Source organism: Pectinophora gossypiella, chromosome 13, assembly GCF_024362695.1.
Source record: "Pectinophora gossypiella chromosome 13, ilPecGoss1.1, whole genome shotgun sequence".
Lineage (NCBI taxonomy): Eukaryota > Metazoa > Arthropoda > Insecta > Lepidoptera > Gelechiidae > Pectinophora > Pectinophora gossypiella.
Genome location: NC_065416.1, coordinates 1,521,531 through 1,536,868, shown reverse-complemented (window position 1 = coordinate 1,536,868; position 15,338 = coordinate 1,521,531). Strand labels below are relative to the sequence as shown.

At 39.7% G+C, this 15,338-nt stretch overlaps 1 protein-coding gene across 1 annotated transcript; it reads right to left on the bottom strand.

Moving 5' to 3' along the window:
• Nucleotides 1–4,574: 4,574 nt before the first annotated feature.
• On the bottom strand, nt 4,575–13,989 carry LOC126371774 (odorant receptor Or1-like). The gene is made up of 8 exons (XM_050017139.1): nt 13,598–13,989; nt 12,734–12,950; nt 11,482–11,592; nt 9,757–9,955; nt 7,911–8,090; nt 6,627–6,731; nt 5,725–5,880; nt 4,575–5,072 (listed from the first exon to the last, which is right to left on the bottom strand). The coding sequence occupies exons 1-8, from the start codon at nt 13,746–13,748 to the stop codon at nt 5,013–5,015; spliced, it is 1,179 nt and encodes a 392-aa protein (XP_049873096.1). The 5' UTR covers nt 13,749–13,989; the 3' UTR covers nt 4,575–5,012.
• Nucleotides 13,990–15,338: the final 1,349 nt, after the last annotated feature.

Here is a 15,338-nt window from a genome sequence, read left to right as displayed (position 1 = left end):
GAAGTTCACTCGAATTTTCCTCCACTCGACTCGACTTTTTGGTGTTTTGTGTTGACATTTACCTCCTCGACTTGAGGACTTTACTCACGGGAGTCGAGCATAATAATATCATACTGCTAACACAATAATCGAAAAAAATGACTGATTTTGACGTGACTTATTGTATATTTGCCGCAGATGGCATTAACTACTTGGCCGGACAAATGGGGAGCGCTGAAGGCTCTCGGTACAACGTTTAAGACTACAGGCCTGAGGATGCCCAGTTGGGCCTGGTGGGTCGATAGCGATAAGCGCTGATTGAGGGAAATCGTCGACCACGCCGGCGGAGTCGGTATCGGGGTCCTGAAGTGTTTGGTGTCGCGAGCTGATTGGCTGCCTCTATGGCTAGAGTAATCGGGTCGTCTCGGGATCGTATATTACGTCCTTCGGACGCCGATACGCCGATACTTTTCAGTTCCGTCCCTAAATTACTCCGTGGTATTTCAATCAATACAATACAAAAACAATGCAACAGAAAAACCTGCATAAAATAAATGCTTTTTAATGCATTTTTTTCTTTTAAAAACAAACAAATATTAGCACAATAGAAGAAAACGTTTTGACGCAACCAAGCTGTTTTGTCAGACCTTGAAAGTAACGTACATATACGGGATCGTATAACGTCTTTCGGACGCCGATACTTTTCGGTACCGTCCGTAAGCGGGATATTAATACTAAACTATCGTAAATATCTTTTTGATGCTGATATGATAACAGTATCTGTGACGTCACTCACACGCCTCTCAAACGTGCACTAAGATAATCTATAGCCGTGCCCTCTTTACACCGATTGTTATAAAAATACATTTCTGGTTCCAAATTATACAGGGTGTCCAATAACTGGAACCAATTCACCGTCATCTTTTCCGTGATCTTACCGGACTTTTAACAGCTTCCGTGGTCTAGTAATTAGAGCTTCTCTGCTTCTAGAGGTGCGGGTTCGATTCCCGATGGGGACATTGTCGACATCACTTTATGAAGCTATCCTTTATTTGGTAAGGACATTGTAGGTTTGAATCACCTGATTGTTCGAAAAAGTATGATGATTCCGTGCTTCGGAAGGCACGATAAGCCGTTGGTGGCTACTAGCCTTAACACTTCCACCAACCCGCAGTGGAGCAGCGTGGTGCCCCCACCGGTTGATTGAAGGGAGGCCTGTTCCCAACAGTGGAAATGTTAATGTCACCCGACTTTTATTTTTGACGTGACTTGACATTAAGTAACTACTTGGCCGACCAAATGGAGTGCTGAGGACTTTTGGTACAAAATTTAAGGCCTGAGTGTGCCCAGTAGGGCGCGTACCTTGGCTCAGGGCTTCGTCTGAGAGGATTTCAATGGACCCCAGTGGGCCGATAAGCGTTGAATGAGGGAAATCGTCTACCACGCCGGCTAGGTCGGTAAGTATCGGGGCCCTGAAGTGTTTGTTGTTTACTGATTGCTCGTCTCTATGGCTAGAGTAATTGGGTCGTCAGGATCGTATATCACGTCCTCCGCCAACGGACGTTGGACTGACCTAATTGTCAGAAATATTGAGATGTAAGTTTTTACATATTTTAAATTTTTGGCTCTTCATAGCTCTAGTTTTTTTTTTTTCAAAAATCATATCGGAACTACTTAGTCTTATATATATATATATTCCAGTACATATTTATTATATTTTGTATTTATAAAGTTAATAGCCTAGGCACAAATGACAATACCTAATCTAATTAGTAAAGTATATTAATAAGTATAAGAAAAAAGTAAGTAGTTGGTAAGTAGTAGTAAGTATAGGTATTAGTGAGTATATTATTAGTACTTAATAATATTTATTTATTAAGTACATGTACGTTACTTTCAAGGTCTGACAAAACAGCTTGGTTGCGTCAAAACGTTTTCTTCTATTGTGCTAATATTTGTTTGTTTTTAAAAGAAAAAAATGCATTAAAGAGCATTTATTTTATGCAGGTCTTTCTGTTGCAGGTGTTTATTGTTCCTTTTGTGCAATAATGTGTTTTTGTATTGTATTGATTGAAATACCACGGAGTAACTAATAGGTATACTACGTAGGTAAGTAGATACAAATTGAGAAGGCAGGGTTATTGTAAATCGCTCGTCTTCAACTCACGTGCGAAAATACAGGGTGTTAGTGACATCGTAACGAATACTGAGGGGGATGATTCAGTCCACGATTCTGAGTTAATATCAGGTGGAATTTTCCGTCGCAAAATTCATGTTTTTTTAGTATTTTTAAATTATTTTCAATTCTATACTTTTGTGATCGAAAATTCCACTTGATATTAACTCAGAATCGTGGTCTGAATGATCCCCCTCAGTATTCGTTACGATGTCACTTACACCCCGTACCAGTACATACAGGTAGCCATACAAGTAGGTATGGGTGTTAGTGGCACCGTAACAAATATTGAGGGAGATGATTCAGACCATGATTCTGAGTTAATATCAGGTGGAATTTTCCGTCGCAAAAGTCATGTTTTTTTTTAGTTTTTTTAAATTATTTTCAATTCTATACTTTTGTGATCGAAAATTCCACTTGATATTAACTCAGAATAATTTAATGAACTGAATGATCCCATGTGTAATGTGACATGGTACTAAAGTGTATACATATTAATGCTCGTGACCGTGCGTATGTTACAGCAATATCTAAACATCCAACAAAACTGAACACCCTCTACCTATTACGACCATAAATAGAATCACGCGCATAAATATAAAATGTCCACGCTTCCACGCCTCCTGAAAGTGATTTTATAGTATACTTAATTGGTTATAATTGTAAAGGTCTATTCATACAATTATGTAGCACCTAGTCATTAGGATGGGTTCATAAAAGCGACTACGAACCAATGTACAGTAAAACATGGATATTAAGAATTTTCTAACATAAATGAAAAAAAAATGAAAAAGTTATGTATTTCAACAAAAAGGTACAATCATTGCCAAATGCAGCGACCTTCTGTTAAGTGAACAACACCTGTGTTAGTTAGCTGCTGTAATAATATAACATCATAAAAGCTTACTAAATATCCCATTGGGGCTAGTTAGAGGTACCTACATGGGACTTTAACATAGCTGGCGAGGAGTTGTTGTACTACAAATATACACTGCCTATCCCTTTGGGGATGTAGACGTAACGTTATGTTATAGCTAATTGTTATAGTTAATTTTATATGCGCAAATGTCTTTAAATATTTCGAGTTTAGATTAATTGGCTGATGAATTGAATTGTCCAATACAGATGCTACACTCACACACGCACTCGCACACACACATACACACATACACACATACACACACACACCCACACACACAAACGCGCGCGCGCGCATTCCACCCTCCTTCAGGTATTAGCGGCGAGACTGGGGGCGAAGAGATGAATTGATTTATATACTTTTATGCATTAGTTAGGTATCTACCTACTAATATACACGGATCTGCAAAACTATGTAGGTACCTATGTATTACACCTTTAAAATTATATATTTTTTCTAAACTATAGAATTAAGACGTATGAAATAGATAATTTTATCAACTTTCTTTGTAACTTATATACAAAATTAAACTCCTTTTCGAATCCTTTTTATTTCAAAAGTTTAATTTGTGTCCTTAAAAAGTTATTAGAAATTGAAAAGTGTACTTAGTACCTACTTAGTGTAGTTTTTTAACTTAAGTACTTTCTAATTACAATCTATACACTAAGTACATGTCTTTAAATATTTCGAGTTTAGATTAATTGGCTGATGAATTGAATTGTCCAATACAGATGCTACACTCACACACGCACACGCACACACACGGAGACACACACACACATTTGTGTGTGCGCGTGCGTACACACAAATGTGTGTGTGTGTGTGTGTGTGTGTGTGTGTGTGTGTGTGTCTCCGTGTGTGCGCCTGCGTTTTGCGCGAACGTCTGCGCACCTTAATATATCCTGCGTACCTGACCGCTTCATCATCATCATCAAATAAAAATAACTTTCCAACAAAATAAATGTACAAGTGTGAACACGTACCTACGTTTTTAATGTGATTCAAGCAAGTGCAATAAAGAGTTTTTGTATTGTATTGTACCTATTATGAGGCAATCAACAATAAAACATCGATTCCGAATCTAAATCTTTATTGCTCTATAAAACACTTATCTATCGCCTACTATGTGATAACAAATATTCTAATAATAAATTATTGTAAATACCAGGATAAGCTACTAGTAAAGTATCCTGTTAAAAAGTGATAAAAGGTAAAGTACCTATGATAAGAACACTTGACTCATTATGAGGTCACAGGTTCAAAGAGCATGTGCCATACCCAATGATTTTGAGTTCATGATTGTTTATCATGAGCAACGGTGAAGGAAAACATCGTGAGGAAGTATGTGACCTAGCCTGTATTGGGCTGGTTTTCCCTTCGCGGGGAAGGTGAGCCAGTCGATTCTGTAAAAAACTGGAACTGTCACGTCTTTAGGTTAGAAAAGCGGCCCTTGTGAAAAATGGGTTAACGGGCGAAGTCGCCGTAAAGAAAACAATCATCATCATCAGCCCATTAACGTCCCCACTGCTGGGGCACGAGCCTTCCCTATGGATGGATAGGGAGATCGGGCCTTAAACCACCACGCGGGCCCAGTGCGGATTGATGGTTATTAACGACTGCTAATGCAGCTGGGATCAACGGCTTAACGTGCCTTCCGAAGCACGGAGGAGCTCGAGATGAAAACTTTTTTTGTGGTCACCCATCCTATGACCGGCCTTTGCGAAAGTTGCTTAACTTCAACAATCGCAGACCGAGCGCGTTTACCGCTGCGCCACCGAGCTCCTCAAAAGCAATAATATCAACGCGATAATTCGAAAGATATAAATGAATTAGTAGAAGAGAAATACAAAGAAGGCAGGCCCCACCAGCAGATGGGAATAATAAATGCCAAGGAGAGAGAGAGAGAGAGGGTAGATAGAGAAAGTAGACAAAGATGAATTAATTCTCCTCATTGACCTGCTGCAGTAATGTGAATAACGAATACGATGCTTTGATGATCTGAAAAATAACAATAATTAACAATTATTATTTTCTATAAAGTAACAATAAATAGCATATGTGACAGCATTGAATACTCTTAATGAATATAGTGAAGAAATGTTACTCTATTTGTAAATTGAAAACTAATCAAGCGCAAGTACCTAGTATTAAAGAAATGGCTATTATCTCTAAGTTAAGAAGATACGAAAGATCTTTTAGAGATCACAGTATATATATATATATATATCCTTCCAGCCGTATTCGGCCATGGCGACAGGCCTCCAATCTAGGAACGCCTAAGATGCGCTCTTATATGGCTGACGTAACCGATCACAGTATAATACACTTTAATAACACAGTCACACTGTAAGATAATATAAATATAATTTGACAGGTCCTGTTTACAGAAGCGACTGCCTGTCTGACCTTCCAACCCGCAAAGGGAAAATCAGCCCAATCAGCCCAATGCAGGTTAGGCCACATACTTCCGAAAATGCATTTCTCAGGAACCTTTGTTTTTTGTTTTTTTTGTTTCTGAGTGTCTCTTAACAACATAACATAACAAAAGCACACGACTATATCCCAATTGGGGTAGTCAGAGGTACGTCCATCGCGTCTTTCAACAATAGTGTTTTTTTATTCGTCAGTCCATCATAGAAGCAATACTTACAGACATAAATGAAGCGAGTGACAGCGTAGTGAATCCCCCAGCAGTGATGCGAGCGAGGCGGCGCGTCCGCGTCATTATAACGAGGATGTCTCTCCGCAACCTCACCGAACAAGCGTACCAGGGGCATTCGTACGCTGACACCGCCACATCGGCACTCTACAAAGCAAGCAAGGCGGCAAGTTTTGGGACGACACAATTTAGTTTGCCATCGGACACGATAAGAAGAGAAGATCGGCACTCTACAAATGATATACATAAACAGCCTATACGTATACGTCCCACTGCTGGAGACAGGCCTCCCCTCAATCAACCGGAGGGTGCATGGAGCATATCACCTCGCTGCTCCACTGCGGGTTGGTGGAGGTGTTTTTACGGCTAGTAGCCCGGGACGGCAACGGCTTAACGTGCCTTCCGAAGCAGGTCATCTTACATTTTCGGACAATCAGGTGATTCAAGCCTGCAATGTCCTTACCAAACAAAGGACAGTCTCACAAAGTGATTTCGACAATGTCCCCATCGGGAATCGAACCCGGACTTCCAGGTCGTGAGCCTAACGCGCTAACCACTAGACCACGGCGGTTGTTTGTATATAGGTACTTAGGTACTTTAAAAAAAAACTTAACAAAACGCGTTTGTGCCCTTTGTTTCCCTAGGCACTACTGCTTGGCACTACCACTCGAGTCATGGGAGATTTTTCTTTCCCGTGCTTCGCCCTACTTTAATCGTAAATTGCGTAAGCCGCTTTGGAGTAAGGGGGAGAGCATGCGGACTGTCTCTCGCTCGCACTTACGCGTTAGACGACACACGGTAAAAATGTTTCTTTAAGAAGTTTCCGGGTTGTCGTACTGATATATGTATTGCGTTCATATTGTCATAATTAGAAAGAAAGGAAATCGTTATACCTCTTCAGAGAGATGATGACCCTGGTAACAGTATATGAACACTTGAAACATCATGTTCAGTAAATAGGTGCCCATTGACATCAGACGCACCAGGTTGCCAGTTTGCTGAAAACAAGTTGCTTCATGAAAAACAAAAAAGAGAAGGACCGTAAGAGACCCCCCCACAGGATGAGGGTGTTCCCAATGTTGACGACGATGTTTCATTTTTCGTTTACGTAATTTTTGGATCAGTAATATCAACAGCAGTGTTTCTTCGTCGGAATCCATTTCACACTGATTGTACGCGACAGGACCCGCTGCTACGCGACGTCGCACTAACGCTGGCACGACGACGACCCTCGAAAGACACTAGTGTGGAGGGTCTCTAATATTAAATATTACTGTTCCCATGACTCTGTCTATATAAATCTCTGTTAACCCTAAGGTATAGCGCAGGAATGATGTTGATAAAGCTTCTAATTTGAAAATTCCAAACTGCAAAAACCCTTTTTGCGTAATGCGCGCACAAAACCTCAATTCGCGCGCACAAATTTAATTAACACACATTTAATACCGCGTTAATCAGGGATATGTATGAGACTTTGCCCTTAGAAAATTATGGATCTGCCTACTCCACTCCAATTTCATCAGTCGTCCCGTGATCATGGCACTTGCAACAGAGTTGAAATATCGGTAGTCTCATATCCCTGATTAACGCGGTAAGAACTCGGTATTATGTGTTTTAATTATGATAATAACCATGTAAACCTCAAACAATGTATAATTACAAATGTATTATAAATCAGAGACCTCCTAATTTTATTTTAAGTTATAATTACCTGATATTTTCTTATCCGCCGAAAACCTGGACAAATCAAAAGGGCTTCTCGTTGGTATGCAACCCGTTTGACGTGTGCTGATTTCTATTTAAACTGTATTCCATAAATAAGCTTGTCGATGACCCGTCCCATTCGTTTTAGGCGGATAAGAAAACGACTGGTACTTATAACTTAAAACTAATTTACACTTCGGAACCCTTACTGGATTCGTTATGTGTGTATGTCCGTTCGTCCGTCTGTCCGTACGTACAGCCACTTTTTCCCGAAACTATAAGAGCTATACTGTTGAAATTTGGTAAGTAGATGTATTCTGTGACCCGCAATGATATTTTCACACAAAAAAGGAAATAAAAACAATAAATTTTGGCGGTTGCCCATACTTAGATCTGAAACTCGAATTTATTTTTAATAATGATGTTGAGGTTTTTAATATATATTTTTTTTATAAAATCAAACTAAAACTTACAGATACCAACTGAAAAGCAGTGACACATATGATGATTAGCGAGATGAAGAACTGAAGGAAGGTAGGTATGGAGAAGCAAGCCTGCAGGTCTACCGCCGTCTGTAGCGCGGCCTGGTGCTGAGCCACACACTTGCGCAGGCGCTCGGCGGCCACGGCTTCTTGATCCTGTGTGTACACCAGCTGGAAACAGTTTGCCAACATTGGTAATCAATATTTAAAACACATAATAACGGGTTCTTACCGCGTTTAAATCAGGGATATGAGACAATGCGAAATATCGGGAGTCTCATATCCCTGATTTAAACGCGGTAAGAACCCGTTCTTATGTATTTTAATTATGATAATAACCGCGTAAACCTAAAACAATGTATTGGTAATTTATATTTTTATTTTTTTAAAGAACGTCTAGGACCCTGTGCCGAGGTTTTTCTTGCAGCTTCCTTTCCCCGGCTATACAGGTTGTGAGAAGCTGCAGTAGTTTTAGGCGGATGAGACGTTCGTTATGTAAAAAATGACGATTCAAAGTGTAACTATGTTACCTACTGAATAAAGATATTTTTGAATTTGAATAACAAATCCAGGATCCTTTAAAGAAAGGCTAGGTCAAGTGTACTGACCAGCGAGGCATGAAGAGTTTGGTGAGTATTGTACCTATACGTATTCTGTGTTTTCAACCAGTTACTAAATAATAATAAGGTTCAAAAGGTACATACATTTAAAGTTAAACGTAGAAACCCTCTTTCAGACAGACGAAATAATACTAATCGGAACCGTACAGACTAGAAATCTATATTATTTTTGGTGAATGTAGCCTGGAAAGTCTTTCATTGATAGACGCCATCTGTGTAATTTAATCTTATCTACGAGCTTCAATTCTGAATTCACCAGTGCGTCGCTATCTATCCATCCCGAAACACTCGGACAATTCTCGTTCACTCATTATGACCACAGATGTCGCCACGTGTCGTAATAGACTATTTACCGCTTGTGGTTTTGCAAAACAAAACTTTATCACTAGATAAGTAAGTGCGTGTTCATAACCGCATGCAATTTAACAATATTGGGAGATCCGGAGATTATTCACAGATCATAGAAACAAGGGATATGCCCTCGGCACTAAATTACAAGAGTCCGCATTTCGCCTGTTGCGTGTGAAACAGCCGCACCAAGACATTTCTGACTGGACCGCTACATCGATTTACCCGCCGATTGCGTAGTGACTTGTGTTAGCTTGTGCTAATTGTGGTTGCGCGATACCAAAGCAGCAATGAATGACGTGGAAAGTTTTGTATAGTTTGTTGCCTCACTATGCTCGTTTTGTGCATATTTCAGTCCCAACGGCTATGCTCCCGCGGCATCTATCTATAATAAGAACTCTGTGGTTGTATTATTACATTACCCTTCGTGTAGATTTTGATATGAGCGACTCGAACCCCCAAAATATTTATGTACGTATCGTATGCAACCAAAGAGTAAAAGTTGAGTCACTGAGCTCAGCGAATCATTTATAAACAGTAGTGAAATTATGAACCATTAGTTGTCATAATTATTAAATTTATGTTTTTGTATGTGTTTTTGGTCTATTACAGAAACGACATGTAACCAGCCGGGTCTGCATGATAAACGCGCCGCGCGTGGCGCGAATTATATTGAACGCTTCGACCAATAAACGATACGAATGCTATCTACGTAGATGGACGTCAAACGGCTATTGGTGGAAGGCCACGATATAATTTGCGTCGCGTGCGGCGCGGTTACCGTGCAGAGCCTACAGGTAGTCTTAAGTGCAACCAGTTAATTTATTACTTTGCAAGAAACCGATTGGACGCAGCTTATCCGTACATACCTTTTTGGACATCTTCATATCCTTACACAGGGTCTTTAATGACAGCCCCAGGAGTTGCAGCCGACAGCGACACTGCGCTATGAGTGCTGACACCAGCGTATCCTTACCGACGTTGAGGCACGCTGCGATGTTGATGGCACCCACCTGGTGCAGGTAGGTGAGCTCGAAGGCTGGTGACTTTGATGTGTTGTATGGATACCTGGTAAACAGTCTACTCTTCAGATTCTACAAAAGCATCTCTCGGAAGAAGACTAACATTATGATACAGATTTTGTATATTTTTTTATGACTTGTCAATTCTATTAAAATCGTTCAATCGAATGTCCATTTAAAATCCAACGTACATAAGCTCACGGCTACATCCCAATTGGGGTAGGCAGAGCTACATCCATCGCAAGATGAACTAAGTATCCATACTTCAGCGAGCTTTCTGCTAGACCAACGTGACAGGTATCGGTATGGGAAAGTCCATAATATCCAAACCCCATTGTTTACCTATTGTGTCCGGAAATCTATTTATTTATTTATTTGGTCAACCAACGGCAAGTACACTGATACATGGTTATAGTTTGCAGTTAATACATATAAAAAACTAAGCGCCTCGCCACTTACAGGTGGACACAACATGCACTAATACTTTAGGTACTTAATTACAAAATTAAATTAGAGCTAGAAAAAGTAACAACTTCAATGATTAAAAAGTAAATCTTAGACCTATGAGGTTAAAATCCGTGGACCTGGTATTATCTTTAGTCTTCGTTTTGTAATGAGGCAAGATGAGTCGAAGAAGTAACTGTAACCTTATGAAGTACAAGATTTGTAAATCATATTTCTGTTCTCATCAAGGTCTGCTTTTGTGTATGTGGGTTATCCTCTGACGGACGAACAAGCATTACATTTATTGTGTTATTTATTCTAAGGACAAGATCACGGAATAGAAGAAAAAAGTAAGATGTGCACAGAGGCGTGGTAGGCGCGCCATACAAGTATGAGCAAATAGCTCCTACTTCAACTTTGCACTGCAGTCGTCCGCAAACTTTAGGTCACACGGAGCTTCGCGAACATAATATATTAAAATGTCGTCTTGTGTCATCGTATGTCGTCTTGTCTTGTCTTAGGCCGTATACAGAAAGAAAGCTGGAAACTTATTTATAAGCGCTTACCGGCGCTTGACAGCGCTGGTCCGTTCTACACAAAGGAAGCAGGTTGTTTATTTGTTTATTAATTTTAAATGGCAGGGCCCAGCGCTGACCAGCGCGTATTGAACCTTGTCGGAACTTGTCGGCACCGTTCTGTGCTTATCGGCGCACGTTCATATATTTTCCTGCGCGGGTCACCAGCGCTGTCAAGCGCTGGTAACCACTTATAAGTTTCCAGCTTTCTTTCTGTATACGGCCATAACCTGCACGGAAAAGAGTCAAATGTCGCGTGTCACACAAGGAGGGATTTATTATCACCCAAAAAGCTTAGTTTAATTGGCTATTAGCTACCTTACTTTTGTATTATACAGTAACTAACGATTAGTTATGATAAAATTGTAACCAATTACATAAAATATACCTACATTGTCCGTAAAATTGCTACGAAAAGAGTTATCGTAGTTATCTGTTTGCACGAATAGTAGTAACGATTATTAGGGCGACAACGATTCTCGTCCAAAAACCCCATTACGCCCGTTCCAACGTTTTTCTTCTATTCCGTCGATTCAATCAATAATCATCTTACCAAGCTCTCAAAGGCAGCTGGCCCTTCTCGGCACTGGTGGCCCAGCCCGTGGTGGTGATCAGGGTCAACGACAAATATAGCACTTGAAGTATCATGGTCTCACGATTACACCTGGTAGATATACAAATCATGTGAAATCTCCAACAAAGTACTTGGCTAGTTCATAAATTAAACTCAGCAATCGTGTATAAAACATAACTTTCCACGCTTGTATCAAACAAACACTTCAGGTCCCCAATTCCAACCCGCCGGCGTGGGACGATTTCCCTCATTCAGCGCTTATGGCTATCGGCCCAATAGGGAAGATTAAGTTCTTTTAAATAATACCCAGGTCAGGTGACGCGATGCTTCGTCTTGGTCTTGGAAGTTTGCGACCGACTGTGTACCCTCAGGCCAGCGCTCCTTGCTCGGCCAAGGAGTTAATGCCATTTGCGGCAAATCTACAATAAGCAACGTCAAACAAAAAAGCTCTTCTATCATCATCGTCCTGCCCCTATGCCACTCTAGGCGGGGTCGGCACAACATGTATTCCCCTTCCCTCCATTTCTGTCAGTCGTCACCTCTGTAGTCACACCTTTCACACATATATCCTTCGTCACACAATCCATCCACACATTCTTGAGTCGTCCCCTACCTACTCCACTTTTGCACTTCACTCTTGTCTAACATCGTCATCTTTCTAACGTTGTCCCGTTTTCACAGGGTCCGCTTACCTCACCTGAATATTGGACAGGTCTGGTTTTTTACGGAAGCTGCCTGTCTGACCTTCCAACCAATGAAGGGAACACCAGTCCAATATAGATTAGGTCACATACCTCCGAATCACATATCACACACTCTTGTATCGCTCTAAATTTAAGAGCTAGGCTCTTGTCGATAGCACTTTTCCTAGATTTGTCGATCTTTTGCAAGTTTCATGAACTTTATTTGGTTCAAATAACTTCGTCTTGGCCTTCCTCTACACCCTATACCCTCTTATATTTCCCTCCAGGCTCCAATACTGTCATGTTTGGAGACGTACTTAGTCCAAACATTTTACCCCGTCTGTTTTCAATTGTATTCACTAAAGTTTATTTTTATTAAAATATTTGAGTGCCTTTACCCACGTTCCAGCCTAGTTGTCTTAACCATCGATGTGGTCTAAGGTGAAGCACGCAAATTCAAATATTTCCTACTCACTCTTGCCTTAAAAATCCCCAAACTTCTTTTCTCTTACACTGTTGTATAAGAAATGTATATTTATTCATCAAACCTCTTAACAATCTTGATTCCTTCTTCCGTATCCTCTTTCCTCAAGACATCATCGGCGTCGTAAATGATCTTCTGTATCTTCTCTCGCTTAGCCAGTATGTTGACTATCTTGACTGTCTGAGCCAAGTTTGTGAAGAGCACGAAGGCTGTACCTGTCATGAGGGGCAGGTTCCCCCAGATCATGAAGAGGTCTACGATTTGGATGATCAGGTATGTACCTGTGAAATGTAAAGAAGATGGTAATTTTATTCAAAGAACGCTTTCCTCTCTGCCGAAGTACATGAACGATCGGTTCGTGATTTTTTTTTTAATTGACGGTCTTCTTCTACCGTGTGGGTTCTGGTGGATAACCAACCTCAATTATCCTGGTATCAGGGTTATTATTGAGATGCTAAAGACCCCTGACATGGCCCATGTAACGACTACATACTTGCGTCAGTAAGTAGTAACCGGGACCAACGGCTTAAACCAACGGAGTCTCGTACTAGAATTCTTTTCTCGAATAATCTCGAGTGGAACCTTCCTGACCATTCTAGTAAAGAAAAACAAAGACGCTGCTATGCGTCAGAAAAGGATGCCGTTAAAAGGAAGAATTTACGATGACATTCCAGAAGTCTCTGGGTGCAGACTCGGTTTATGCGATGTGATATTATCAACGAGTCATAATATTAAGTGGAATTTCCTGGCGAAAAATTTATGATTTTTTTTGAATTTTTTTAAATTATTTTTCGTTCCATAACTTTTGCGACGGAAAATTCCACTTTATGTCAACTCAGAATCATGACCTGAATCACCCTCAAAGTTTTCGTTACGACGGCACTAACATCCTGTATACTAATAGTTATTATTCTATGTCATAACTTACCCAAAAGAAACATAAACGAAAAACATGAGTAACAGTAATACATTATCTTTTTCCTTTCTGCCATTCCTTCGGGGGCCCAAAACCCAACCAGTTTAAGTACAGTCAAAGACATACTAATAGATGTATTTACGTTTCGAATGAGGACAGTCATGTTTATCCCGTAGTCGTGTAAGTATCCCGTATTTTTGGACAGGACTTATTGTAGGCTCGCTTCAAAATGCATTAACTACTTGGCCAGACAAATGGTACAAAGGCTTGAAAATGCCCAGTTGGGCGCAAACCTCGGCTCAGGACGTCGCGTCGGGGGAACAACAGAAAAATTTAGAATAAGTATTTTTTCTTTTCTTATATTTTAGCGTGACTTTCGGTAGACAACCCCTATTCAAATTCACTGTTTGACTTGACAAGTGGGGAGCACCAAGGTAGCTGAGTGACTGTCTAAATAATAATTAATAAACTATTTTAGATTTTCCAGAGGCAACTGATCCGAATACAACTCGAACTGAAATAATGAACAACAGAAGTTGTAATCAAATAATTAAATTGTGATTTAATTTGAGCTTTCAGTTAGAAGTATAGGTAATTGTTATCGGCAGTGGTTGTAAACATACAACATTGTGGTTCATATTATTTATACTTAACTGGCGACTCGACCTGACTTCGCCTGGTTTGCTCCATTTCTTACCTTATTTTTTTTATGACCGCAACATTTTTTTTTTAAGTAAATAGTAGCCAGGAGCGACTGCTTAACGTGCCCTGCGAAGTACAGATAATCTTACATCTGGTAAAGGGGTGATCTGTTCTATAATTCAAACTAAATTGATATTTATATGTTCCTTTAAGTATTAAATAACTTGTAATTGTAATTTATTTATTTATTTATTATGGTACATCAACAGCAGTACATACACAAACACACAATATAAAATACACATAGAAAAAGTTCCGGTATGCCTGCCAATTATAGACGCACACAACACTGATAATAAAAAGTATAAACTAAAGTTAGCTTAAAAAGAACAATACTTAATTGAAAATAAAATTTAAAAAAGAAAAAACATAAATCGTTTAATACAACACAACAACGTTTAAATGGTATGAAAAAATCAAACGAAAACTAAAACTATAGCAATAAAACTTAGAGATAGGTGGTCAAGTATATAAAATTATAAAATAATTGCAATAACACCTTGCAAAATGAAGTAGATTCAAAGAATGTAAAATTGATCTGCAATATAATTAGGTCAAATAAAATATTCTGATTTCTGAAATAAGTACATTATTTTGATTCACCGGGAATCGAAATCGGGACGCCCGATCGAGAGATCAGGGGTCTAACTACTAAACCAGGGAGGAGTTAGGTAACTTGTATTTAAAAAAAAATACCTTTGATGCTTTTACTTTTGGCCCCAGACTTGCCCGAAGGCATTGACAAAAAAAATACTAAAAAAATATTGTAAATACTTTTACGGCCTTACAAATAACGCTGGTCTAACTTTTTATACCGAGCACAAATAAAAAAAATATATATATATTTATGTGGACGTTTGCGGAGTACGCACAGGACCGCGAAAAATGGAAAGGGGAGGCCTGTGCCCAGCAGTGGGATCTTGTAAGCTAGATTGATTAGATACACATACATACATAAACTCACGCCCATAATCCCTAATGGGGTGAGCAGAGCCACAAGTAATCAAAGACAAGGCAGCCACTGTTGATATGATGTCGATTAGATTTTTTT